The following is a 27,958-nucleotide window of genomic DNA, read 5'->3' as shown; positions in this document are numbered from 1 at the left end:
ATCTCCTTACTAAGCCTGGCTTTGTTTCAAATGTCCATAAGGATGAGCTGCTTTGCTGGGCTCTGATTATGAGGAGTGACTGATCACACCCCCACAGATTTAAAGGCCTCTAACCAACTATCACAAGAAGGAAAGTGAAGTTACAAAAAACAAACTCAGATTTTGATATGGAATGAATGCAAAGCTGAAGACAGATATCTTTATAGATAGATAACAAACTATAGATTCTACAAGAGAGGGAATTTCCTGGAAAGTTTTGTGTGTTCATTACAGATCTAAAGTCAATTCTATACAAGTAGACAACATTTTAATTAAATATTTTTCACTATTCCAAACCATTTCCCCTTTCTCCACAAACAAGTCAACATATTCTTTCATTACCAAAGAGTCTCTGTGTCTGTTTTCAGACACTTCATGCAGATTTCATAAGGATTTCAGAGCCTGTCTTGTTTTTAAATATTTCTGTAACTCTCTACACACTATCTAAACATAATAAAAAAATAACAGCTCTGTCAGAGTATAATTTCTGTGACACAAGTTGCCATTTTTAACAGATGCATTTTAGGTCAAGTGAAGAACATCACAAGTACTGCTTATCATTTTGCAGAAATTTTGCAGAAATTTGGGTTGGAAAAGACCTCTGAGATCATCAAGTCCAACCCTTGGTCCAACTCCAGTCCCTTTACCAGATCATGGCACTCAGTGCCACGGCCAAGCTCAGCTGAAAAACCTCCAGGGATGGGGAATCCACCCCCTCTCTGGGCAGCCCATTCCAATGCCTGAGCACTCTCTCTGCAAAGAATTTCTTTCTGCTCTCCAACTTCAATTTCCCCTGGCAGAGCTTGAGCCCATCGTGCCCCCTTGTCCTATTGCTGAGTGCCTGGGAGAAGAGACCAATCCCCACCTGGCCAGAACTTCCCTTCAGGGAGTTCTAGAAAATGCTAGAGGGGAAGATTCTACAGGCAAGACTCTGAGGTAACCAAGACTTCTGTTTTAGCACTTTTTCTGCCTGCAGGAGAATGTACAAACTACAACTGGAAACAACACCACAAAAAATGGACTTACAAAGACAACGGTGATGTGGAGCCCACTGGACAAGAATGAGAGTCTTTTTTGGTTGAAATGCAGTTTAGACTTGTTTCACTCAGTCTATACTTCTTCCTTTTTGAAAGTTTATTGTTACCCCCTCACAGTTTCCCCTCACGTTATTCCCTCTGCCCGTCCGCCATCTTGCCTTCCCCACAGAGCACTTTTCCCGCCTCTGCCCACGACTCTCTCTTCTGATTGGCTCTCGTTCCCGCCTTTGACAAGTCGTTCCTCATTGGCTACCCGGTTGCTTAGTTACAGACTCCGCCCCTGCTTTCATCCAGGGAAGGTTCTGGAACCTTCCTCGCAGAGCCCTATAAATACCTGTGCAGTTCCTTAATAAACACCTTTGGTGCCTTCATCTCCCTTGGGTGCACAGAGTGCCTGGGGTCATTTCTTGCCATCAATGGCTCATCATTTGTCCACTACTCAATAACCTTAATGCCAAAAAAACCCAAAACAAACAAAAAAACCCACAACCCAGAACAAACAAAATAAAAAACACCAAAGAAAATACACATAGTTCAGATTCTGTATGCACCAAAGGCCCCTTCCAAAAGTCCTGATTGATTTAAAAATGTCTTCAAATAATTTGCTAAAATAACATTCCCCCCTAAACAAAAAAATGTGGCAGTGAGGAACAAGAAAACCTCCTTAACACCAGCAATAACTCTTCCAACTCAATTTATGAATGACTCTTGGACAGAGCACTTTCTACATGACCAGAAGGTAGATCTTCAGCCAAGAGTTCATAGAATCATAGAATGGATTGGGTTGGAAAAGACCTCCCAGATCATCAAGTCCAACCCTTGGTCCAGCTCCAGTCCCTTTACCAGATCATGGCACTCAGTGCCACGGCCAAGATCAGAGTTGCCCAGCACAAGCCACACCACTAAATTACCAGGATGCCCCTGAAGAATAAAGTTACCCTCGCAGAAAAAGCACAGGGAGCAGCACTTGAGGAAAAGATAAGTCACTAGTCACTGAATCCCAGACTATTCTGAGTTGGGAGGGACCCACAAGGATCATTGAGTCCAGCTCTTAAGTCAATGGCCCACACAGGGGATTGAACCCATGACCTTGGCATTAGCAGAGCAAACTATAAGACCTTCAAGGCTCCCAGCCCTCCCAGCTCAGGGAGGAGCCAGACCTGACTGCTCCCCTTGCCATGCCAGAGCAGCAAATGTGGCTAAAATTGTGTTTCAGAAAGATATGGAATCACAGAATCATAGAATGGATTGGGTTGGAAAAGCCCTCCGAGATCATCCAGTCCAACCCTTGGTCCAACTCCAGTCCCTTTACCAGATCATGGCACTCAGTGCCACGGCCAATCTCACCTTAAAAACCTCCAGGGATGGGGAATCCACCCCCTCTCTGGGCAGCCCATTCCAATCCCTGAGCACTCTCTCTGCAAAGAATTTCTTCCTGATATCCAACTTCAATTTGCTCTGGCAGAGCTTGAGCCCATCGTGCCCCCTTGTCCTATTGCTGAGTGCACTTGGAACCTGTACCTGAATGTGTCAGCAACTGCAGTGAAGTTCATGTCCAGGAAGAAACCCGAGTTTCTCAATGAGCTGCAGCTTTATGCACATCCTAAATAGCATGCACATATAAAAAGAATAATTTTGAGATTTAATGTTATTTTGGGACAGTTTCTGAGTTTGGTTTTTTTTTCCTTTTGTTTTGGTTTTTGAACTGGATCTACAGTGATGCTAAAGGAACTCCAGAAATTGCTTTCTGAAGAAATATAATACTTCTACATTCAGTTATGGTGTATTCAACTGCAACCAAATTACTTGCACCCAGGTACAACCCAAGGAATAAGGAAGTGTCCAAATGTGACATGCCCTTTCCAATACAGCATCATCTGATTATTAAAGCCAATGGAATACAGAAAATCTGCAATTCCTGGCTTCATGTATAATTGAAAATTCAAGTAAACTTAAACCTCTAAAGCCCTGAGGGCAATACTTACAATTTGTGTGCTCAGGTTGCATCTGCAAGAATATTAATTTTCTTCTGTTTTTAAAGAAATGTTGCTGTACATGACTAACCACTCAGCAAAACCACGATTTTCACAGATAAATGTCATTAAGCAATTGGAAACTTTCACTGTAAATAGGAAAATTGAGAAAAACTGGAAGGTGTCATGAACAAGTCCAGCAAATCACGGCTTGCATCTTTGCAATCATCCTTGCACTGCCATCACATGAGATTAGTAAGAACCTTTCACACATTACATAATTATTTTACACATGATAGTTTAAATACAGGTTAACTTAAAGCCTAAAGGTTGAATTCTGTTACTCAGCATCACATTAAATAAACACTCTGTTAATCTACAAGGTGTTCCAGGAAAAGGAAGTTCAACTCCCCAAACTACATTTGAAGTAGTAAGTGCTGAGATAAAAAGCAGAATCATTTTCATGGTCACAACTAGTATAACAACAGAATCCCATGGCTGTGATGAACCTCAGAGATAATCTAATCCACCTCCCAAAAAAAGCTAAATTACATCCATGAATCATTCCTGCCATCCTCCTGTTCAAGATGATGTAAATTCCTCAAGATGTCCAAGCAGCCTGGAGCTACAGCAGCTTCAGCATTTTTCCCACTGTCCTAGTTCAGCAGGTGGGATAAGCTATCACTGTGTGTGGGTGATCAAAGCTGTGTATTCCACCCCCTCTATTCACTCCCCAAGGACAATGGGCCATTAGCAGCAGCTGCCCAGGGAGTCATTATCACTTCACACCCAGCCTGAGGGGGCGGAGCTGCCAATGGGCCATCAACAGTTCAACACCCCCTGGCTCCCAGAGTTAATCACCCATTGTGTGAGTCTCCGCCCAGGGGGAGGGACTGGGTGCTCCCTGAGGGTACATAAGTGGTGGGTAAGAAGACCTCGAGAACTTCTTGTTGGATCTGAAGGAGCAGCAGGACCTTGACAGAAGGAGATCACTGCTCTTGACCAGACTATGACTGTCACTCTCACCCAGACTACAGCCCTTGCCTGCACCAACAGGTTTCTCACTTCTTTTTTTTTTTCTTTGGACTTGGGGGAACCACAGGGGGTCTCAGCACAAGGGCAAACAAACCCCCTTGGGTTTGTGCCCCAGGACACTGGGTTATACTACTGGATTTTGTGAGTTGAAAGCTCAGTGTATTTATTGTAATATTATTATTAAATTTTAGCTCTGACTTATAATCTCTCTCATGGTGAGTTCATCTCCCCTGCTGGTTCGCCTTTAAACCAGCACACCCACTCTCTGCACTGTGAAGCTGCTCTGCTGCAATTTAAACTCTTTTTTTTTTTCTATCCACCAATAATTTAGAGAACAATTTACTGCACTCCTCCTTGCACCTATCTGTCTATTTGAAGACATGAATCTACATTAAAAAGTTTGTTCCTTTTGAATTGAATAAAAAAAAACAAACAAAACCCAAAATATGCAAACACAAACCTGCAGTTTCCCTCAACCATTGATTCTACAGTTGGGCAACCTCTCCTAAGCAAAATCCTTCCCAATGCTCGATTGCTTTGCACCTCCAAAGCCTTAAAAATGGCTTCCAAAAGGAAAAACACTATGTTTTCCATATACATAAATAATAACATACATATAATATTATATACACACAAATCATGTACTACGTAAATTAAAACATATTAGCTAAATAGACATTTATTTAATTAATTAATTGTGAAGGTAAACCAGCAGAAGGAATTTCAATGCTTTATGTGATGCCTAAGCATTTAATGTAATTTTAGAAGGTTTTAGAATCTTGTAGTCTCTGCTGAGTTACTCTGATTTTAAGTGTGCATATTAAGTGCCTTTCTCACGAGTTGAGGAGCTGCTTTCAGGCTCAGTCAAGCCCACGATGTTTTTAAGAAGCCACCTGCAAGATAACAGGAGACAAACAACAGAAGAAGGCCTGACTGCCCCCCCCATGAAGAAGGGGGTAGATTGACAGACCTTTTGGGTGGGCATTAAAGAGAAATGAGAGTCCTGATTGGATTTTAATAAGAGGCACAAAAACCCTGAAACTTCCTGACCTAGAGGTGAAACCCCTCTGGGTTTGAACTTAGAAGCTTACAATAACAAAACCCTGTATCTTTCTCCATTAACTTGTCTTCAGTGTGTCTCTGTTCACAGGGAAAAGGGGTCTGGAGGCATCATGTGAATGGACTAGTGCCCATTTCTGTTGTGCCACTAAACCTTTCCTTTCTGACAGAACAAACCTTTGTTCTGCTGTTGCCGACGGGGTTTTTGTTCTGATTTTCACATTTTGTAGATTTTAGGAACACAGTAGTTGTAGATTTTTAGAGGGTTAATATTTCTAACAGTTTAAGTTTAATGCCTTTCTATCACTACCCCTGTCCCAGAACAGGGAGCTCAAATTCCTTTAGTTAATTAATCTTGGTTAGACTCCTTTCCAAGGTAGAGCTAAAGGATATCAGAAGGCCCACAGAATGAAACATAAACACGGGTCAGAGTGACCCAAAAGCCAGAATTGGATGAACTCCAAGAGACCTTTGTGTGCCCGAGGAAGAGGAGCTGATGAAGACAGAGGGTCCTGACGACCCCAGACCCAATTCCAGGGGTTGGACCAGGGGTGGGACTGGGGCTGAACTGAGAAATGTGTAAAGCAATGATTGGAAGGATCTTATTATAAAAGCCATGGAAACAAGAACTGAGACACATGCATGTCATCCTGTATTCCTGTGGGCTGTAGGCCCTGTGTTATTAAAGGACCTTTACTTTTTATCTTATCTCCTACAAAACTTGGCTCGGAGTCTTTCTCTGCTGCCACTGGTCCAAGCGTTCCTATCTGCTCACACTTTCCCTCTGCATTCCACTGTGCACTAATTAATTTATAAAGGGTTCTCATCATTAGTGGAATATTCAAATACACCCTCTGGAAACAGGAAGGAAATGATAAAGCAATAAAAATAATGTAACCTGGAAATTTGCCAAATTTGTGTCAACTCCTTTACGTCAGTAATGAACAAGACAATTCCAATTGTGGGAATAAAGGAAATAAAGGAGAGGCTGAGCCATCAGAATGAGAAAGAGCATGAGTTTATTGGCCACTGGGATAATAAAAAAATGACTGTTGTAGGGGTGAAAACTGCCATTTGAGTCATCACACAAGTGCAAGCCAGGAATTTGCCAGGAATACAGAATAAAAACATCACATTTATGGCAAACCCAAAGGTGCTTCTGTTTCTCTCTCAACTTTGTCCTTTGCTTTGGGCTACAGCAGGGAGCTGGGGGGAAGGAGGAATTCATTTATATCTAAATGGCTGATCCAAGATGGATTTTTAAACAAATTTAGCAGTGATTTTAAATTAGGAGCCATAGATTAGGTAATTAGCATCCTTGTAACAGTGGCAGCCTACAGACATCACAAGAAAGAAATATAATTAGACACCAATTTTTAACAAGGTGCTCTTGCAAATTAAGTCATCCAAGGATACCCAAAAATCTCCCAAACAAACACAAAAACAAAATTAAAAAAAAACCCAAACAACTAAAATACCTCAGTGCACAGAGATTCTGAAAACCTCAGACAATTATAAAAGGGCCAAAAGAGGGGAGTTGACTCCCGTAAATTTAGGTCAAATTTCAGGGATATCAGAGATCTTATTTTAGTACAAAAGATCTGTAAGTGTCTACAAATAGCAAAGGCATGGGATAAACCAAAGTATTTTTCCTCACTGAGTTTATGTTGGTTCTTCCCTGCCTTGGAAATGGCAGCATTTGATCTTTCTTAAGACCTGAACTTCCTAATCAATGTTAAATAATTCTCAGGTACACAAGGAGATATTCTCATTACAGAGCTTTGAAAAAAGAGTCTGTAGTGTTAGTTTTTGTTTGTTTTTGAATATTAGTATTGCTAAAATGCATTATTGCCATGCTCATTTATAGGATTGTAATTAAGTTTTATTTTAACCAGCCTCAACAGTTGTAATTGGCACCATTTCCTGCCCCTTTCCCTCCTTTTCTCCACCCCATCCCGAAGCAGTTTTGTATCTGAATTGCTCATAACCAGCAACCCTGTGAAGGAAAATATGGTACCTTGCTTAGCTGTACTTACAGAATATAAGATTTACTTGAATAGAACTTCAAGGTATTGGAAAAAAACAAATCAAAACAAAAATACAAAAAAAAACCCACAAAAAACCCCACAAACCAAAATAGAACCAACAATTGCTGAAATAAGAGTTCTTAAAATCTCATATGTGTGAAAAAAACCTAAACAGCACGAACCACACCAACAAACAGTAGTTTAGTCATCAAACCATTGCTGTACACACAGGCTGACTGACATCCAACCAAACAGGGGCTTTCCCAGAGGAGCTGAGGGCTTATTTCCACCAACAGAAAAGAACTGAAACGTTATGAAAACAAATGCTCATATCAGCATTTACATTATCTCAATCAAAACGTCCTTTATCAACACCACACCAATTTAGAACCAACGCGTCAGGTTTGTCATTTCCATTAATCACAAAGCAACTTGCAGTGCCAACAGAATTCAGGCTTTTTCAACTGTCATAAAAATACCAACAGAAACATCTGCTCCCTGTCCCCTTTTTTCCTGCTTTCTCTGCAATGCTTTCAATTGGGAATGACTGTGTCCTGGCAACTTACTGGAAATCATTTTCACATCTTTTTCACATAAAGAACGAGTTGTGACATTAGTGAGATGTTAGATGGGCACCTTGGAGGGTGCCCTGGTTGGCACACACACTCTTTTGTTGTTATCTCTTTCAATAGCAGAGCTGTAGAGTATTTAATTCAAATTATTTAACTGAGGGGATGAGGGAGACGTTGTCAGGTTCTGTGAATAGACACCCCTCTGCACACCTACACAGGAGCTCAGAGAACCAATGTCAGGGGAGAAGCCCAAATAACACCCTGCCAGGCTGCTCCCAGGGTCACCACAGGAACCAGGAGCCCGTTAAATGCCCATCTGCACAAGCCTAGAGAGGGACCCAAATCAAGGATACAAACAAGCCAGAAACAACCTGCCTGGGGCTGTTGCAGCACAGCCTGAGCTCCAGTGCCTGGGCATGGAACCCACCACCAGGAATCACTGGAACAGCTCTCACCAACACCTGTCAGATTGAGGGGGTTGCTGCCTTGGATACCTTATCAGAATCATAGAATATGCTGAGCTGGAAAGGACCCACAGGGATCAAGTCCAACCCTCAGCCCTGCACAGAACCATCCATGAGAGTCCCACCCTGTGCCTGAGAGTATCACCCAAATGATGTTTGAGCTCTGCCAGCCTTGGGGCTGTGCCCACTGCCGTGGGGAGCCTGGTCAGTGCCCACCACCCTCTGGGGGAAGAGACTTTTCCTGAGATCCAACTTGTCCCTGCCCTGACACAGCTCCAGCCATTCCCTGGGTGCTGTCCCTGCCCTGACACAGCTCCAGCCCATTCCCTGGGGGCTGTCCCTGCCCTGACACAGCCCCAGCCATTCCCTGGGGGCTGTCCCTGCCCTGACACAGCTCCAGCCCATTCCCTGGGGGCTGTCCCTGCCCTGACGCAGCTCCAGCCCATTCCCTGGGGGCTGTCCCTGCCCTGACGCAGCTCCAGGCCATTCCCTGGGGGCTGTCCCTGCCCTGACGCAGCTCCAGCCCATTCCCTGGGGGCTGTCCCTGCCCTGACGCAGCTCCAGCCCATTCCCTGGGTGCTGTCCCTGGTCCCACTCTTGCAGGTGACGTTGCCCCAGTGCAGAGCAGAGCAGGACAATCCCTGATGCCCCCCAGGACAGGACAGGACAGGACAGGGATGTCCCTCCTGGCTCCAGGGCACTGATGGCTCGTGCCCAGCTGGCCATGACCAGGACTGCCAGGGCACTTCCCTGTTCATACATGTGAGGTTGCCCCACCCCAGAGGCAGAATCCAGCACTTTCTCTTGTTGAGCTTGCTATGGTTGGTGATGGCCCAGCATGGAAAACATAGCTCAGGATTGCACAGGACTTATAGATATACAGGGATGGAATTAAAGGCAGAAAAAGAGGGGATTAGGTGATTTGGACGAACAAAAACTGCAGGGGAAAAAAAAAGAGAGAGGGGTAAGTGTAAATAGTGAGTTGGTCAAGGTACTTGGCTGGTTGTGTCCTGCATCTGATAGCACAGACTTTTCTGCTTGCTTTTAAAATCCCTTTCTATACCTTTCCTGCACAAGGGGGTCCTGTGTGCATACCTGCATAATTCATAGAATCATAGAATCATAGAATGGATTGGGTTGGAAAAGACCTCCCAGATCATCAAGTCCAACCCTTGGTCCAACTCCAGTCCCTTTACCAGATCATGGCACTCAGTGCCACGGCCAAGCTCAGTTGAAAAACCTCCAGGGATGGGGAATCCACCCCCTCTCTGGGCAGCCCATTCCAATGCCTGAGCACTCTCTCTGCAAAGAATTTTTTGCTGATCTCCAACTTCAATTTCCCCTGGCAGAGCTTGAGCCCATCGTGCCCCCTTGTCCTATTGCTGAGTGCCTGGGAGAAGAGACCAACCCCCACCTGGCCAGAACTTCCCTTCTGTTGTCACTGTCTGGGGTCACTGAGCTGCAGCAGCATCACCTCTTTTGGGTTGTTCAATCTGCCATGATATGTTTTCTTCCAGCAGAAAGTGTCAGGATGCCTGAACTCCACAGACACAGTTCTCAACTGAGCCTTTTAGGGGCTTTCAGGGGCTTCAACCTCCATCCTTAAATAAATCACTTCACTACATCTAATTTCATGTGCTTTTCTTTTTGTTAGTTTATTTCTGAGTCCTCTTCATCATTGCAGTTACCAGGTAGTTGTGGAGAGAATGGAAGAGGAGAAGAAGGAGGGAAAGGATGCAACTATGTTTACATTAACAATATTTAAAGTATTCTTGTGCAAGAATATTCAAGTTTCAGGAGGGATTATATTCAGAGCTCCTATTACACACAATCTTAAAACCCACACACCCCATGCAAACAATCCAACATCCCACAGCTATAGCTCATTATTAAGTAATACATATTCCCCAAAATTGCTAGATCTAAACAGTCTTAATGCAACTTAATTTAACTTTATAAAAGAGCTCTACTAATGTCACTCTGCAGAGTTTCTGCAGCTTCATTTCTTGCTTCTGCAGCAGCTCAAGGTCTCTGGACAAGTTCCATTCTTATCTTAGAACCTGACACCTGTAGATTTGTCTTTGGTTTGCCAGCCTGAAAATGTCTGAACCCCGAGAAGTATTGCACAGCACACACTTTTCAAACAGCAAACAAGGTCAGTGTAAGACTTCTCTCCTGAAGTCATTCCTCCTTTAATTTATGGTTGCAATTAAGTCCTTGCAGAGCCCTGGTTCTGTGGGTTGGACTCAGCTACACTGATAACCAACATCTCCCCTCTCTCTGATCAGGAACATTCTGCTTGACAAGCAGATCAAGTGACCCAGACCCTGCTGAATCCCCAGCTTTGGTCCAGCAGAGCTTTCCAACCTGCAGAACGTGTTGGATGATGGGTGAAATCAAAGACTAGGGGAAAAGGAAGTTAATCACAGCAGGTGATTAGAGAAATATTGATGAAAGGAGAAAATCAACTTTTGAGATTGATAGGAAATGACAAAGAAATCAAGAACCATTAATATGGGGATAACCAAAGAGGGTTTGAAAGGTATAGGCGAAGTAAAGAATTTTGGAAAGACAAAGCAAGACCTTGGAGCTCAGTCAGCCCAAACATGAACCTGAGAAATGCAGTGACATTTGTAGTGCTCTAAACCAGCAGTGGCAGATATAAAGAAAAAAAATATAGTGGCAAACAGCACCTTATGTTCTCCTCTTTATTTTGGATCATCTACTCTTGTCATCTGAGCCTAAAAGTACACTGAAAGCATCATAGAAAACACAGGAACCATGGCCACAAGAAACTTTAAAGTTTTCTACACAAATGGTTAGGCCATTAAAGACTAGGGATGTGATCAAGGAACTGATGTAGAAATTACATAGGGACACATGGGCTTAAAAATTTGCAAGATGAGAGTTGAAGAAAGACTGTATGGTTGCAGTAAAATCAATAATGCTGGATATAAAGCTACATGTAAGTACTATAGTTGAGACTTTGATTGAGCAAATGGAAAATTACCAACTGCATCAGTGTGTGTCAGTACTTGTAGTAATATTAGCACACACCTCATTTATGAAACAGCAGCATCTTGCATGTTTTCATGAACTCAGCCAAAAGCAAACATAGCTGGAAGACTCCTCAGTTTTCAGTAAAATATTTAAAGGGTTCAAGCAACCTGTCATTACTTCTGCTAAAAGACTTACCAAGCCAAGATAACTATGGGATGTCCTATCTCAAGTAAAATTTCAAAGCAATAATTATGAAGCATGACTGATACCAAACACCTACATTGGCCAACAGATTTTTGTCCTCAAACTTTCCCCCCTTTATCTCTCATTTCAATTACAGCATGGTAGTAATAAAACTCCAAATCCCACCAGAACAAAAAAAAACAAAAACAAAAACCGTAAACAAACTACAAAGAAATATCACAGCTCTTGTGCCTGAAAGAAAAGGGTCAATGTGGACAATTGATTCTTGAGGAAGTCAAGCACAGCTGCCATAAATTTATGCTGCAGTAAACTGAAAAAATATTATGATATAAAAGAAAGGTTGGGTGCATAAACAAGAATCAAGCTCTATAAAACACCTGAAACCCATAAAATCCACAGAGATTATGATAAGAAGACAGACAACAATTATTTTCCTGCAGGAGCCATACACTTACCATTATAAAGATAAGCATTGCTATACTTAGTTATTAAGGCAAATTCTAGCATGTAAAGGGCAAGAACTATCTCTGGGTTTCACTCCAATTAATCAAAAACTATCATTTTCCCTCAATTCACAGTCTATCAGATTGATTGTATGGCCTTCAACAGATGGGGCAATCCCTTACAAATGCAGAATTTAGGAAACCTTTCTTCTCTAGGATGTACAAAGGAATGCTACAAACCCTGGATAATGTCTGGTCATCCACTGGGACAGAGTGTCTTTTAATGGAAGGAATAATTAAACTCAGTATGTTCCCCTATTTTTAATTATTTTTTTTTAAAAACTTTCTTAAAAATATTACATGTGGACAGAAAAAAAATATGTCTTCATAACCCTCTGAAGTTCTCCTTAGTTTGACTGTGGTACATCTTCAACAGCTGATATTTGCATTAACTTCACCCTCTCACCACAGAGGAAAGTAGGATTGTAGTGACTTCAAAACATGTTTTTTTTCTGTCTAATGGCTGTCAACTGGATTTTCATATCAGCACCTGAGGAAACTTTAATTGCACAAAAGCATTAAGAGTGAAGTTTGTAATATGTTAGATTGGCTTAATGGAAAAGTTTAAGAAAAAGCTAATTAATTTTTGAAGTCTTTATATGCGGAGTCCTTTTCAGGCTAAGATTAATTCTGGCTTTGATTTCACGAGCTGCTTTAAAGTTATTTATTGTTAATTACATGTTCTCTTTTAACTGTCCCTTGGAAACAATATTTGGTTGTGCATTCTCAACAACAACAGAGGATGGTTCCAGCCTGCCAAAAACTCAGCTACTGCCCCTACACTCTCTCACAACTCCTCTCACAGAGTTATTTCCAGCTGATTTTTTAATTTCAGTGTAATTACTGCTGGTTGATTATTCCCATTCAGCTTTGCATCCTAATGGTCATTTTCTCCACTTAACCTTCACCAAACACTGTTGATGCCATTGCTCATTTTGGACCTGCAGCTCTTTCTGTCCTGAACAGACTCCATCCATTTATTTACAATAAAAATGCAAGTTGCTTCCGATTTTCTACACATTCTGCACGTTATAAACACCTGGTGAGGAGCAGTTCTCAGCTCAGCTGATAATTAATTAGTTGTAGAGGAGCTATAGCACTGAAACCAAGAATTTGATTTTTTTAAACAAATATGGGAATGCAAAATCAAGAAATTGCAACATCTCCAAACTGGGGAGAAAAAAAAAGAAAAAGAAACAACACCCAACGATATTATCAGAGTTAATATTAACTGGAAAAGATTTTCTTTTCCAGTTCTTCAGAAAGAGATGAAAAATGTTGCTATTTGGGGCTTATATGGCTCACATGAAAAATTACATGAAGACTGAACCAACAACTTCAGTCTCATTTTTAAACTACATTAAAAAAGTAATATAGTATAAAGTATTATTAGTAATACAGTATAAAGTATTTAGTAATAGTCTGCAACCTTAGAAAAGAAATGCATTATGTTAAATCCTTTGAAAACATGTAATAAATAACAGTAGATGAACCCACAAAGACTATTATAAATTATGATGACAATTCCTTTGAAAAGTGTTATTGAAAAAAATAGATTAGCCTCTTTCCTCAGGTAACATGTTGATTAAATGATCCTTTTAATAAACTTCTGTAAACAAAAGTAGTTTCTTCATAAACAGGCTTTGAGAATCCCTATTCTCAACAGAAAAGAAAAAAAAACTCCAAGAAATGAGGTTTGCAAAGCATGTATAAAATATGAATATTTGATTATTTCAAATACAGAGTGTGTGAAAGGAGAACAATAAATTGATCTGCCATCACTGGCAAAGAGCAGCTGAAAGTGCTTTCTCAGAGGATACTCTTAGCACAAGAGACTTAAAGCCTCTTCTAGAAATTCCAGAGGTTTTAGCTCACTTCCCACCCCCATTTCTCCAAGATCAGCGTTGCTCACACCCCCAGGCTCCTGAGTTGGAATGCAGGGTGAACTCCTAAAGAGAGTCTGAACACAGGGACCCTCAAGGAGCAATTCAAAAAAACCCATAACCTTCATCAGGGACACCCAAACAGCTCAAAAGAGGAGAAGGTGGTAGGGTGAGCAATTCTGTTCCCTTTTCTCATAGCATCTTTTGGAGAACTTTTTAATAATAGTGCTAAAAGAGCTGATCATCCTTTTCCCATCACTGTACCCAGGGTTAGACCTGGCTCATAAATATTTTCCTTGGCTCCAATCCCCCCAAATCAAGCACCACCATCCAAACAATGTCTCCAAAGTCACTTTCTCAGAGTAACTTCCCAGTTTCCTTTCTTATTCCCAGCAGCACATCCCACAGCAGCTGTGATGAAGCAAACCACCTGAAACTCAGAAGGAGGTGGAGAATGGCAGACTCAAATTTTGCCCTGCTGAAAACTCCTCTTTCATATTTTCCAAACTAAGCAGCTTGAGTTCCTAGTGTTGTTTTCCATTCTTCCTTTGGCACAATTCAAGCAATCTGCCTGGCATGAACAAGCCTAGTGAGCCTTGTGAAGCTCCACCACCTGCCTTAAAAAGCCAAATTTCTGCTACAGGAACAGTTCTGGATCCAAACTAGCGTGGCCAGCAGGCCCAGGGCAGTGGCCCTTCCCCTGGACTCTGCCTTGGGGAGGCCACACCTTGAGTGTTGTGTTCAGTTCTGGGCCCCTCAGTTGAGGAAAGAGATTGAGGGGCTGGAGCGGGGCCAGAGAAGAGCAACGAGGCTGGAGAAGGGACTGGAGCACAAGTGCTGTGGGGAGAGGCTGAGGGAGCTGGGGGTGTTTAGCCTGGAGAAGAGGAGGCTCAGAGGTGACCTCAGCACTGTCTGGAACTGCCTGAAGGGAAGTTCTGGCCAGGTGGGGGTTGGTCTCTTCTCCCAGGCACTCAGCAATAGGACAAGGGGGCACGATGGGCTCAAGCTCTGCCAGGGGAAATTGAAGTTGGAGAGCAGAAAGAAATTCTTTGCAGAGAGAGTGCTCAGGGATTGGAATGGGCTGCCCAGAGAGGGGGTGGATTCCCCATCCCTGGAGGTTTTTCAGCTGAGCTTGGCTGTGGCACTGAGTGCCATGATCTGGTAAAGGGACTGGAGTTGGACCAAGGGTTGGACTTGATGATCTCAGAGGTCTTTTCCAACCCAACTGATTCTCTGATTCTATATGTTGTCTTCCCATAAGTTCACTAAAGGAAGTTCTCAATTTGTTGCTGGGAAATCTGGCAGGCCTCTCTGATTAGTTCAGTTTTGCCAAACTTGTGCCACATCTCAGTAAAATCAGATGCTTGCATGGGCATAATTCCCCCTCTGCAGCATCTATCACTGTGCTGGTTCTGCAGAAGGGCCAATTCTGGAATCCCAGAGTCATGAAAGATGCTGCTAAACTAAATGACTGGAACACCCTGGGAAATGCTCAGAAATGTCAAGGTGATGGTGTGTCACAGCCCTGCACACAAATCCCCACTGGACAGCTGAAGAGGGGACAGTTTTGTGCCAAACCTTCTCAAAATACAGCACCTTTCAGACTGGGCTGTGACCTCCACTTCAGGTATATCAAAAAGCAGCATTTTTCCCATCTTTGGAACAGAACATTTTTTCACACTAAAGTCTTACATAACACAGTTTCTGAGCACAGAAACATTTATCATGTTTTCCTGATCAAATAATATGTTATTGTGCTCCAAGGCCTTTGCTTTTTCTAACAAATGGGTTTGTGACACAAAGATAAGATGGTTTCTCTCAGAGATCCTCCTGTCTCCAGTGACATATTGGGCTTCTTTGGGATTACTAGAAAATTACAGTTACTTTTTTTCCCCCCTTTTTCACTAAGGAACTACTTCCCAAATCACTGACAGTAAAACAGTTCCATGCCATTCTTTCCTACCTACACTCTGAAGAGAGAAGGGCCACTATTCTGGGTGCTTCCTCATTTATAGAAATACAGGAAAATCAGATCTTACCAACCAACTGATGGAGGTCTTGCTGAAGATCCCAGCCCATGAAGATTAAATCTGTGTTGCTGCCCATTGATTTTGACAATAATGAGCAATGGGAACTATCACAGCTTCTACAGTGTGTGTGATACAAATGTTTCTTACTCAAAGTGTGTTTCTACATAGTATTAAACTCCTTATTAAGAGAATATTTCATTTTAGGGAGATAGTCAATATTCCTGGAAAAAATATCAATGCCCATTTCCAGTGACAATGTACTTACCATTTCAAGAGAAAATTAGGGGTTTATTCCTCATTAACTTTGAATCAAATTTCAAAATACAGGGTCACATTTATTCCAAAAGCCATGAGGAGACAGAGAGAGAATTCAGAGGTCAAGTTCCCTTTTGTGGAAACTAAGAATCACTACATTGTTTCAAATTTTCATTTTGAAAAACACTTACAGCAAATTGCCAATCTAAAAAAAAAAAAGGAAAAAAAAGTGCTTATGTTCTTTCACAGCAGAGTTGAATTCGCTGTGTATTCTGGTGTTAATTAGTGCCTGTCCTAATGACAATTGTATGTAAGGTTGTATTTCTCCTGCTGGGTTACAGAACACTCAGATTGTGACCTGGAGGTCAGCCTGAAAATTTATAGGTGAATTTTTGCCTGTTCAATATTCCTGAAGGAATATGTACACCAAAGTACAGGCAGTGTTGGTTTGAAGGGGAAATTAAAGATGCACAGAACTTGTGGCTCATAAGACAAGACTCCTCAGAGACTGTGGAGCACCTTTCAGTAGGTGGAGGGGCCTCAAAGGGATCTAGAGAGGGACTTTTTGGAGGGTGTGCAGCAGTAAGACAAGGGGGGACTGGCTTCAAACTCAAAGATGGCAGCTTGGATTGGATGTTAGAGGAAATTCTTCCCTGTGAGGGTGGGCAGGCCCTGGCACATGTTGCCCAGAGAAGCTGTGGCTGCCCCATCCCTGGAAGTGTCCAAGGACAGCCTGGTTGGGGCTCAGAGCAACCTGGGCTGGTGGGATGTGCCTCTATCCACAGCAGGGGGTTTGGAACTAGAAGACCTCTAAGGTCCCTTCCAACCCAAGCCATTCAATGATTTTATGATAATTAATACTAATCTTTGAAGTGCAAATAGAATATTTTTCCCACTGGAAATCATTAGCAGAAGGCAAATATGATCAAACAAGGTGCTGCTGTCCTTTTCCTTAATCTAGCAAAGTTCCTGCAGGGGGTGGAAGGTGCATGACAGTCCTGGGGAACTCTCCAAGTCCTTTGATATTCCAGATAAAGCCTGCACTGACTTTTGTTTTAAAAATCTGAGACAAAGAGGCTTGAATGATCATTGGTTATTCTGATACACAATTTTTGAGTTTATACCACTGTAAACAGTGGGAAAAACACCAGAGCCTAAAACTAAATGTATGACTCATACAAAGTGCAGCAGAACGGTGTTACCTGAAGAGCAGGATGGAAAAGAGAAGGAATAAAGAAAATGAGGTCCTGTTCTCAAAGGTTTCAGGAACCATTCACCACCAGACTTAAGAAAAGCCTTGCTCTAAGAACTCTGCATGGGCAGGCCAGCCTTTGGTAGGCTGCAAATGTTAATTAGTCAGGGCTCAAAATATACCTGAAACAATAAACCAGTAAGGATAATACTTGCTGTTAACTCTAACACCAATCATTGTTTTTAAAATAATTTTGTAAATGTTTTATCACTGCAAATCATTACTTTTAATCTTGTCTAAAGATAAAATCAATGCTCCGGTGTGATATTTATCAGGCCACCACATTTCCTTGAACATGAATATCTGCTTGCTGAAAGGAATCCTGTAGATTCCCTGGGTATTTACCATGGCAGGAGAGACATCATTTTCAAGTACTTTTGGTCCAAAAAGCATATTCCAAAAAGCAAATTATTTCATAATCTTAAAATAGCAAACAATGTAATTGATTTATACAACTGGAGAAATAATAAGAATTTACTTCAGATTCATTTATTTAGATTTTTTTCCTTCTCTAGCTGTTTACTTTTGGTTTACAGTTCCTACCATGTCTAAGGCCCATATTCCTCTATCTCTCTATAACTGTTGTTTTCAGTCTCATACTAGAAATATATTATGGTGAAAAAGGTAATTTTGATTCCTAAGGTTTTTCATGCAAACATTTTTCTCTTCAAGGAGTTCATCCGTTGAGTTTGTCTTTGAATTTCTACTTCAAAGGAACCTAAAACCACAACCTGAAGTTCAGTCAAGGCTGCAAAGCTTTGCCTTGTTTCAGGTCAAAAGCTCAGGGAAGTGTTGAATTACCTGACCAAAGCAAAAAATCAACTCACTGAAAAAAAAAAAATCCTTTAGTAACACAGAATTATCTTGTTCTTTTAAATTCAGCAAAATTCACTCATTAAAATCATCAGCAATGGAGTTACAATCCCCACTAACATAGTCTTGACTCCAGCCCCTTTGAGAAATGCTGTGGAATATCCACCACACAGACATGCACTGAGAAAAGAAAACCACATTTTGCTGTGGAATATCCACCACACAGACATGCACTGAGAAAAGAAAACCACATTTTGCTGTGGAATATAATATAATTTTATATATAATAATATATTAATGTATATATATATAATTTTATATATAATAGTAATAATATTAGCTTTAAGTAAAATGGTACTGAATAAGTGTTATCCAAACACTTTCCTGCTCCAGAGAATCCTGACCACTGCTGTATTGTCCACACACATGATCTGACAAGACAGTAACTTTCAGCTCAACCTTCTTTTATAAGAAAGAAGAATTTTGAAGTATAGGTAAAAACTAAAATTATGTTCATAAAGCAAGACCGTAACAAAGCCAAAGCTTACACATCTAAGTCTGAAACTTTGCCTGAATTACAAAGTAAATGTTCTCAAACAATGTGTCTTCACTGCCCTGGAAGGTGTCTGGAATCCCAGACACTTTATCCAGAGCTAAAGACAGGACAATTGTTATGGGTTCACCTAGGTGGGCCTAGATTTGGGCTCTGAAGTCTGGACTAGGCCGAAGCTGTCAGCTGACTTGAGCTGGGCTGAGCTAACAGCTGACCTCTTCTAGCCAGTAAGTTTGTATTCCATACCACATTATGACATCATCTCCAGGGCAGTAGGAACCAGTGTGGGAGTGGTTAAGGCAGTCGCTTCTCAGCCCCCCTCTTGGGAGGACGCACGATGCTGTCCCAGGGGGGATGGAGAGGACCAGGCCCACCACTGGCTCACAGGATACCTCAGGAAAGTAAAATGTGTTGTTCTGGGTCTCTCCTTTCTGCTTGGGTTTGTCTCCCTGGGGAATAAGCTTCTTCTTAAGTAATGTGTAGTTAGGACAGTAGAATTTGTGTGTTCGTTAAGAAGTTGAGGTGGGGAACTTGTTGTTGCAGACTTGTGTGAGTGAATATTTGTACTCTCTTCTAATTGTCTCTTTCTTTCTGTGAAAAATATATGTAGATTTAGTATAAATGCAGTTTGAAGTGTTTTTTTCTTTCCCCTCTCTTTTCCTCCCTTTCCCTGGTGTTAGGAGGGAGGCTTTTCTCTCTGTGCTTGGGGGGGTTGGCAGTTGCTTATCTCAAACCAAGACAACAATACACTCCAAATCCCTCTTTGATACTGCAGACCAGCAGTGCCCTTTACTTGCCTTACTGCTTTGTTTTATCCATAAAAGGGAGGTGACAATTCTATTCAGTGAAATGTCACACTCCTCAGATTATTTTTTCTTTCCTTTGTAATAAATGTGATGTCAGAAAAGTGATGCCATCCACTTGTCATTGCTACTTCCCTTTGGAACTGAAGAATTGTACATTAATAGTTATATAAAATACATCCCCTCTTACATTTATATAATGATTAACTGCAGAACAGGTTTTTGGTGCAACCCAGACAACTGAGAATGGTCAGTTTTCTCATTTGTTTGTGGGTTTTCTGTTAAAAATGAAATGATTCTGCAATTATCATTGTAAAACTGTAGTCAGCTGTTGTTAAAGTAGATTAAAAATTATATAAATTTGCATCTCTCTAAATCCTGGCTTCAATTTCACCTTTGCACCTGTTCAAAGCATTTTTACTCTCTTCTCAATAGTAGGGGATTGCAAAAGAAAGAAAAGATGGAAGTAAGGACTGGATATATTTTCTCCATCTTGCAGGCACCTTAGAATACATTTGCAGATGAAAATCCCACCTTTTAGTGTCTGAGAGAAGGAACAGAAGATACATAAAACTGACTCAGCATGAATTGTTGGGTACCTATGAAAAAAGCAACTGTACCTTTCCTCTGTCTGTACTTTAATAGTGTAGGGCATGTGGAGCTCAGAGGAAATATTACTATGTGAGAAACCCATAACCACAGAGCCAATAATTAGATTTTCAAATGGTTGCTAATCAGTGTATAAACACTCTGGGATTAGCAACCTGAAGCAGCAGCAGCTCAGGGCAGATTCACTGTGTCCATCTGAAGCTCTGCCTGGTGTGCAGATGCTGAGAGGGGGTGTGTGTGCTCAGAACACCCAGCCAGGACTGGGCTGCTTTGAACCCTCCATGGGGCAGCACAGTGAGATGAACACACAGCCTTGGGCAGAGGAAGTGGAGTGTGATTAAACCAACACCTTCTTCCAAACAAGCTTGAGGATCTCTAACAACAAGAAAAGACTATGACTTTTTATGTCAACTAATAGACTGTCCCAGTTCAGCAGGTGGAACCAGTTTATCCCTGTGTGGGTGTGACCAAAGCTGGGCATTCTCCGCCCTCCATTCATTGCCCACCAACTGTTCCCAATGGCCCATTGGCAGCAGCTGCCCAGGGCACAGCTGAGCCCTCAGGCTGGGAGCTGGCTGGGAAAGAAGCCTGGCAGAGGAGCTGGGAGAACTGCCCTGCAGGGAGTCCTTGGCACCTCCACACCCACCTGAGGGCTCAGCTCTGCTGATGGGCCAGCAACGATTCCAAAATCCCCCCTGACTGCCAGAGTCAGATCCCCCAGTGTGGAACTCCCTGCCCTGGGGGAGGCACTGGGGGCTCCCACCCAAACCTGAGGGGAGAGAATCTCGGGGTTTGGGGACTTCTGGGACCACTCATTGGATCCAGAGGAGGAGCAGACCCTGGCCAGGAGGAGCCCACCACTCTTTCCCAGACTGTGCCATCATCTGCACCAACAGGTTTGTCCCTTCCTTTTCCTTTGGACTCGGAGGAACCACGTGGGGCTCAGCACAGGGGCCACCAAACCCCACTGTGTTTGTGCCCCAGGGGGCTGGGTTACACTGCTGGGTTTGGGGGTTAAACCCAATTTCTCTTTGTGCCATTGCATTTATTGTAATATTGTTATTAAATTGTAACTCTGACTTATCATCTCTTTGGTGTTGGGTTTGTTTCTCCTGCTGGTTTCCCTTTAAACCAGCACAAAGACAGAAGTGCCTCCCCCCTCCACTGACACTGGAGCTGCAGGATGCTTACAGTTGTGACAGGTGGCCCCACTGTATCCAGTTCCATCACAAGTGCACTTGAAGCTGTCCCACGTCTGGGTGCATTTTCCATCGTGTTCGCAGTGATTGGGCACACACCTGGCAGGGCGAGATGCAAAGACAGGAAAAAAACCTAAATGAGCACCATGATTTACACAAAGCCCAATTTTAAGCTGCACAAGCAGTGTATCATGTCCTTGTCTAGTAATTAATCCTTGTTATTTGAGGCACATCAACAGAATTTATATCTGAGCACACAACTGCATAAAAGATGATTCCTCAAGGCTTTGCTGTGGCCCTCTGATGAACAGTAAAACCCCACAATAAAGGTGGAATAGATTCAGCCATCAGAAATCAGGGGACTCAGCTGATTGTTCACCTTACTCCTGTACACCTGCTTTTCTTCTCCAGCTGTGCTGTTACTGCAGAGAGGAAGGAATGCAAAAGGATAAACCAAAGTTATAGCAGAACATGCATTTATTGGTTGAAATGCTGTTCTAATGCGATTTCAAAGGTTTGAGTTTGGCCAGGTCCTTTTCTACAGTCAAAAATGGGAATTACCATCTACTTGCACCTCTGAAATGATTAAATTTCTTCTCTTTGAAAGAGCTTTGAAATAGCATTTCAAAGACATTTTTTCCTCATTAAATTTATTGCAATCAGGCTCAGTACTGGCTTTGCTTTTTTATCAAGAACTAAAGGAGTTTTTTTTCATTTTCCCTTGACCAATCTACATTTTTTCATTATGACATTAAAAGAAATTCCAAACTAGGACACCCTCTATTGGACAAACAAAATATTTTTGGAAATGCATTAAAAATTATGTCCTTATCTCTAAGATAAATCTAAAGTTCTTCATATATAGAGATGTCTTACATCCCATATCAGCCTTTATTCTTCAAGGCTACCCATTCTTTTCTGTAAAGATCAGAAAATACTGGCTTGGTTAAAAGTAGTTTTTAAAGAAATGCTCTCCTAAAACAAGAAACAAAGCATCTAAAATTTTTCTTTTGATGGTCAAATACAGTGAAACCACCTGAGGGAATTATCACAGTTCCATAAATGATGGTTTTAACCGGGTTTAAATGAATTCCTTTAGCTTTGTAAGTGTGGCAGGCTGAAGGAATAGGTGGAGCTGATTGCTGCTATTCACTTGTGTTCTCAACACTGCAGAAGAAAAACAAGGGCATAGAGCAGCCCATTTCTAAACATCCAAACAATTAACAATTTCCATGAGTCCATGGCTGACGGGTACAAGAGCAGGGAAGCAAAGAGCAGCGACTTCTCAAAAACAATCTCATGAAAGTAACTTTTATTTAAGGTTATAAATAACTACAAAACTTTCTAAATCTGAATGTGTTTTTTTTTTTTTTACTTTCTCCAGCCTTTGAGAATAACTTACTTTTATGTCCTTTCCACTTCTTTTACATTTGAATGGACATGACTTGAAAAGTAATTTTTCAATGACCAAGCCAAACATTTTTCTATGTGCATTTCCCCAGCTATTTATAGGAAGCCTCACAGGTAATGGTAGCAGCAAATTTCATATTTTAGAGCAATGTAGCTTAGTTTTATTGCAGAATAACTAGGAAAGATCCTGCATTACTGACTGTATAATTGAGGTAAATGACTTATTCTTCAGAAAGATAAACCCCAGCTAATTATCTGTGCCATTTAATGGAGCGTAGTAAGTCATAAACCAGAGATATTCAGCCAACCCCTTGGTGCTGATTTTACAGTTCCACTGTGATGGGAGGATGAGCATAGTCTGCAACTGCAAAATTCCTTCTTTACTCACCTGATTATTCCTGTTCTAAAGATAATGTAGTTAGAAAAAGGGAGTAAACAGTATCTCAGTGCATTCTGGAGTTTATATCAGCCTATAGGATCATTTCCCAAGTTCTTCCTCCACCCTCAATTTTCTGTTAATTTATTTTATAAAATAGAATGACAGGATTTATTTTTATAATAAATCCATTAGAAAACTTCTGTAACATTAGTCTGGTGCTCCTCTGTCCACCTTTTGGAGAAACCTTGCCCACCATAATAAAGTTTGCAGGAAATGGGAGGTAGCCAGAATGTAGCAATTCCAAAAGAATCCTGTTGGAATTTAGAAATATGATTTATCACTGCAAACTCCAGTATTTTTCAAACACTTTTCTTTCCAGAGAATGAGTAATATACAGATTTCCATACCATCCTGCTAAGAAATGTGTATATTTAAGCAGATGCTTAAATATCTACCTTATCAATTAGTATAAATTCAAAATGTATGAGCTCCAAACCAAAGATTTGCAGTTCATTTGTATTAAAAAACTATGTTTCTAGCCAGCTAAATTCTTCAGTTTCCTTTAGGAATGAGGCTGCAGTACATAAGAAGGAAAGCAAAACAAGCCTTCAAAGTGGCTCCTCCCACTTCATCCCTTCCAATGTGATACATTTTTCCTTTCCACCCCAAAATTTCTGCACAGTTTACAGTGTTGTTTTGTTTGTGCTTTTGTTTTGTTTTTTTTTTATTAGATTGACTTCCGCATAAAACGACTCTTGTTTTCCTTTGGGATTGCATCTGAACACTTTGCAGAGAGCAATCATAACTTTTCTTCGTCTGTATTTTTGTGAGAACAAATCTCCCGTTGGAAAAGACATTTTCTATAGCTCTTCCTCCTGGCACTGCTCCCACTGGCACTTGGATTCTCCCGAGTATTCTCTAGAGAAGGTCTTTTCAATGTTTTCTGATTTCAGAGTTGAACAACATTTTTGTGTTTTTCTACTAAGATAATTTTCTTTATATATAGCATTTTGCTGACTGCCAAAGAATAGGGTTCAAAGTCACCCTGAGATTGCACAATGCATTAAGAACCTTCAGTGCATTCCCATCCTTCTTCTTTTCATCCCTTCCAACCAATGACCTCCATCTTTATACACAAATCCTGCACCATTCGGCACTAGAACTTCCATTGTACCATCCAAATCTTTCTGCTTTAATGTTTCTAGCTGAGTCTGTATCATAAGCACATCCCTGCATGCTGCTGGAAAAGCTGGTAGCCCATGGCTTGGACAGCTGTACCCTCTCCTGGATTAAGAGCTGGCTGGAGGGTCGGGCCCAGAGAGTGCTGGTGAATGGAGCTGCATCCAGCTGGGGGCCGGTCACCAGTGGTGTTCCCCAGGGGTCTGTGTTGGGTCCAGTCCTGTTTAACATCTTTAGTGATGATTTAGATGAGGGGACTGAGTCCGTCATCAGCAAATTTGCTGATGACACCAAGCTGGGAGGGAGTGTCGACCTGCTGGAAGGCAGGAGGGCTCTGCAGAGGGATCTGGAGAGACTGGAGAGATGGGCTGATTGCAATGGGATGGAGTTCAACAAGGCCAAGTGCAGGTCCTGCCCTTTGGCCACCCCAACCCCCTGCAGCGCTCCAGGCTGGGCACAGAGTGGCTGGAGAGCAGCCAGGCAGAGGGACCTGGGGGGACTAAGGGACAGGAAGCTCAACAGGAGCCACCAGTGTGCCCAGGTGGCCAAGAAGGCCAAGGGGATCCTGGCCTGGATCCAAACTAGCGTGGCCAGCAGGCCCAGGGCAGTGACCCTTCCCCTGGACTCTGCCTTGGGGAGGCCACACCTTGAGTGTTGTGTTCAGTTCTGGGCCCCTCAGTTGAGGCAAGAGATTGAGGGGCTGGAGCGGGGCCAGAGAAGAGCAACGAGGCTGGAGAAGGGACTGGAGCACAAGTGCTGTGGGGAGAGGCTGAGGGAGCTGGGGTTGTTTAGCCTGGAGAAGAGGAGGCTCAGAGGTGACCTCAGCACTGTCTGGACCTGCCTGAAGGGAAGTTGTGGCCAGATGGGGGTTGGTCTCTTCTCCCAGGCACTCAGCAATAGGACAAGGGGGCACGATGGGCTCAAGCTCTGCCAGGGGAAATTGGAGTTGGAGATCAGAAAGAAATTCTTTGCAGAGAGAGTGCTCAGGCATTGGAATGGGCTGCCCAGAGAGGGGGTGGATTCTCCATCCCTGGAGGTTTTTAACCTGAGATTGGCCGTGGCACTGAGTGCCATGATCTGATGATCACAGTGGGGTTGGACCAAAGGGTGGACTTGATGATCTCGGAGGTCTCTTCCAACCCAACCGATTCTATTATTCTGTGTTATTCCTAATATTGAGCCAAGGTTGGAGCATTAAACAGGACAATCTCTGGCACTTACTCCTAAACAGCTCTCATGTCTCAGTCATTATTATCCCATCAATATAAACTGAGAGGTAACTCCATTTCACACTTCACAACTCATTTTGCAATTCTTCTCTTGGCTAATCTTTCCTGGTTTAACTAATAATTCCCATCACTACAATATACCAAATGTTTTATTGACATCTGACAAAGTAGGTCTGTTACATTCCCCCTGTCTGAGATAAAAAATATGTGTTTTATCCGAGGAGGAGATCAGGTTAATCCTGAACAATGAGCTGCTGATAAACATCTGCTGCATTCTACTCTACCTTGCATTTATTCCAGAAAGCAAACTCTTCCCTTATTTTCTTCCAAAGCCTACTAAGAGTATAAAGGCAGATTAATTGCCTGGTGATCTGGAGATCTCTTTTCTATTTGTTAAATTACCTCAAGTTAACTTTGTCACCTAATAATACAAAACCATGGGCTTTTTTATTTGTTTGGGGGGGGTTGGTGGTGATGGGTTTTGGGAGGGTCCTTTTTCTTATAGTTCTGTGTTTGTTCCATGTGTGGCATAGCCAGTCTAAGTGGACCTTTATTGCCAAGAAGAAGGAAGAAAATAACAAAAAGAAGAAAAAGCAAAGGGATCTCATAATGTCACTATAAGCAGGGGAGTAACATGAAAGACCCATGAAGAAATCACACCTCACTCAGCAGAAATGAGCAGTGGCTGATTTTTGACTGCACAGCAAGTTGTTGGACACAGCAAGGTCAGAAATGTGCACAGGGAGAGGGCAAAGGTGCAATGAGGTTCATTGTTGCTAAAAGGTATTTCCAGAACAACTCAGACTGACATTCATCTGGAATGGCTTCACAGAATCACAGAATGGATTGGGTTGGAAAAGCCCTCCGAGATCATCAAGTCCAACCCTTGGTCCAACTGCAGTTCCTTTACCAGATCGTGGCACTTCAGGTTTGTTCCCACCTGAAGGCACCTGGAAGCCTCTGAGGCCTTTCTAACCCAGATATTTTCATATTCCATAAGAAACACAAAGTATTCCTTTCCATCCCTTATTTCTCATGATGCAATTATTTTTTCTTAGCGTTGTGGCTGTGCCTCTGAAAATCAACAGGGTTTGGTCACTGCCTCAGTAATTTTTAGAAGACTGTAACCCTCAGGGCATGGATATTTAATATATTAATGAGTTTCCCCAGACCTATTGCACCCAAAAGGTTGAATATTCGACTCCAATTCTCAGCTTTAGAGATAATTTGATCAGGAAGATAAAAAGTTATTTTGCACGGGGAGTCAAATGCCCAGTTGGTCACAAATACATTGTTGAATAAAGTCCCTCAGTGTGGAAGAGCCATCAAAAATTCACTAATTTGCCCTGTAAAGCACAGACCTTTCCTTCAATTCCCTCCCTACTCCTTCTCCCCTTTCACACTTCCCATCTCTGGCACAAGTGCAAAATGCAGCTGGTGTTTGGATCCAACCTGAATCTACTCTTCTTATATATAAATTTGGAACAATCAAGTCAAGAAATCAACAAACCAAAACATTCCGCTCTGCAATTTCTCCTCCACCTGAGAGGCCAGAAGGAAGGAATGAACTCCACACACCACCCACAGATATTTGACATTATCACCTGCAATTGTACTGAAAGAACTCAGATGCTACACCGATAATGAGAGGCTGAGAATTTCTGTGGAGCAGAACAAGAGGCTTTTTGCAAAGGAAAATAACCTGGGCTGAATTCTGCTTAACATGAAATTCAATCTTTTCCTTCTCATCATCAAATCCCTATCTAATCTTGCTCCTGCTCACACCTCACCTCTCATTTCTCTCCCAAATTGCTTCTGTTCTGCTTTTTTTTGTCCAGTTCTCTGCCTCAGAACTAACCACCAGCAGTTTGCTTTGAATGGTTTTAAGGTATTTTTCCCCTAATTGCCCTTTATATCACCTCCAAATATATCCTTAAAACCCACTTTTTGCAAAGATCCTTCAAAATGCACACTGCAGCCTTTGTTGAGTTTGCTGTTCTGTCACCTTCCCCCTCCAGTCACACCCACACACTTTATATTGTCTGGTAAAACATTATAAAAATTTAGATTTTTTTTTACTGTACGAGGTTACCTGACTGCTCAAGAAGGCCACGGAATCTTAGGGCTCTAAACTGGGTTTAGGAGGGGCAGGTCCTGTCTAACCAACCTGATCTCTTTCTACGATCAGGTGACCCACCTGGTGGATGAGGGGAAGGCTGTGGATGTGTCTATCTGGACTTCAGCAAGGCCTTTGACACTGTCTCCCATAATATACTCCTGGAAAAGCTGGTAGCCCATGGCTTGGACAAGTGTCCCCTCTCCTGGATTAGGAGCTGGCTGGAGGGTCGGGCCCAGAGAGTGCTGGTGAACGGGGCTGTGTCCAGCTGGCGGCCGGTCACCAGTGGTGTTCCCCAGGGGTCTGTGTTGGGTCCAGTCCTGTTTAACATCTTT

At 42.2% G+C, this 27,958-nt stretch overlaps 1 protein-coding gene across 2 annotated transcripts in view; it reads right to left on the bottom strand.

Annotated features, from left to right (window-relative positions):
* The window catches only part of CNTNAP2 (contactin associated protein 2), a 1,051,893-nt gene that overhangs the window by 363,241 nt on the left and 660,694 nt on the right, over window positions 1-27,958 (bottom strand). For both annotated transcript variants that reach the window (XM_071559619.1, XM_071559620.1), the window contains one exon: window positions 21,303-21,409. In XM_071559619.1, the coding sequence (XP_071415720.1) occupies window positions 21,303-21,409 (107 nt within the window). The remainder of the gene's footprint in view (window positions 1-21,302; window positions 21,410-27,958) is intronic.

The sequence above is a fragment of the Pithys albifrons genome, chromosome 7 (assembly GCF_047495875.1).
Source record: "Pithys albifrons albifrons isolate INPA30051 chromosome 7, PitAlb_v1, whole genome shotgun sequence".
NCBI lineage: Eukaryota > Metazoa > Chordata > Aves > Passeriformes > Thamnophilidae > Pithys > Pithys albifrons.
This window is presented reverse-complemented; position numbering and strand designations above follow the sequence as displayed.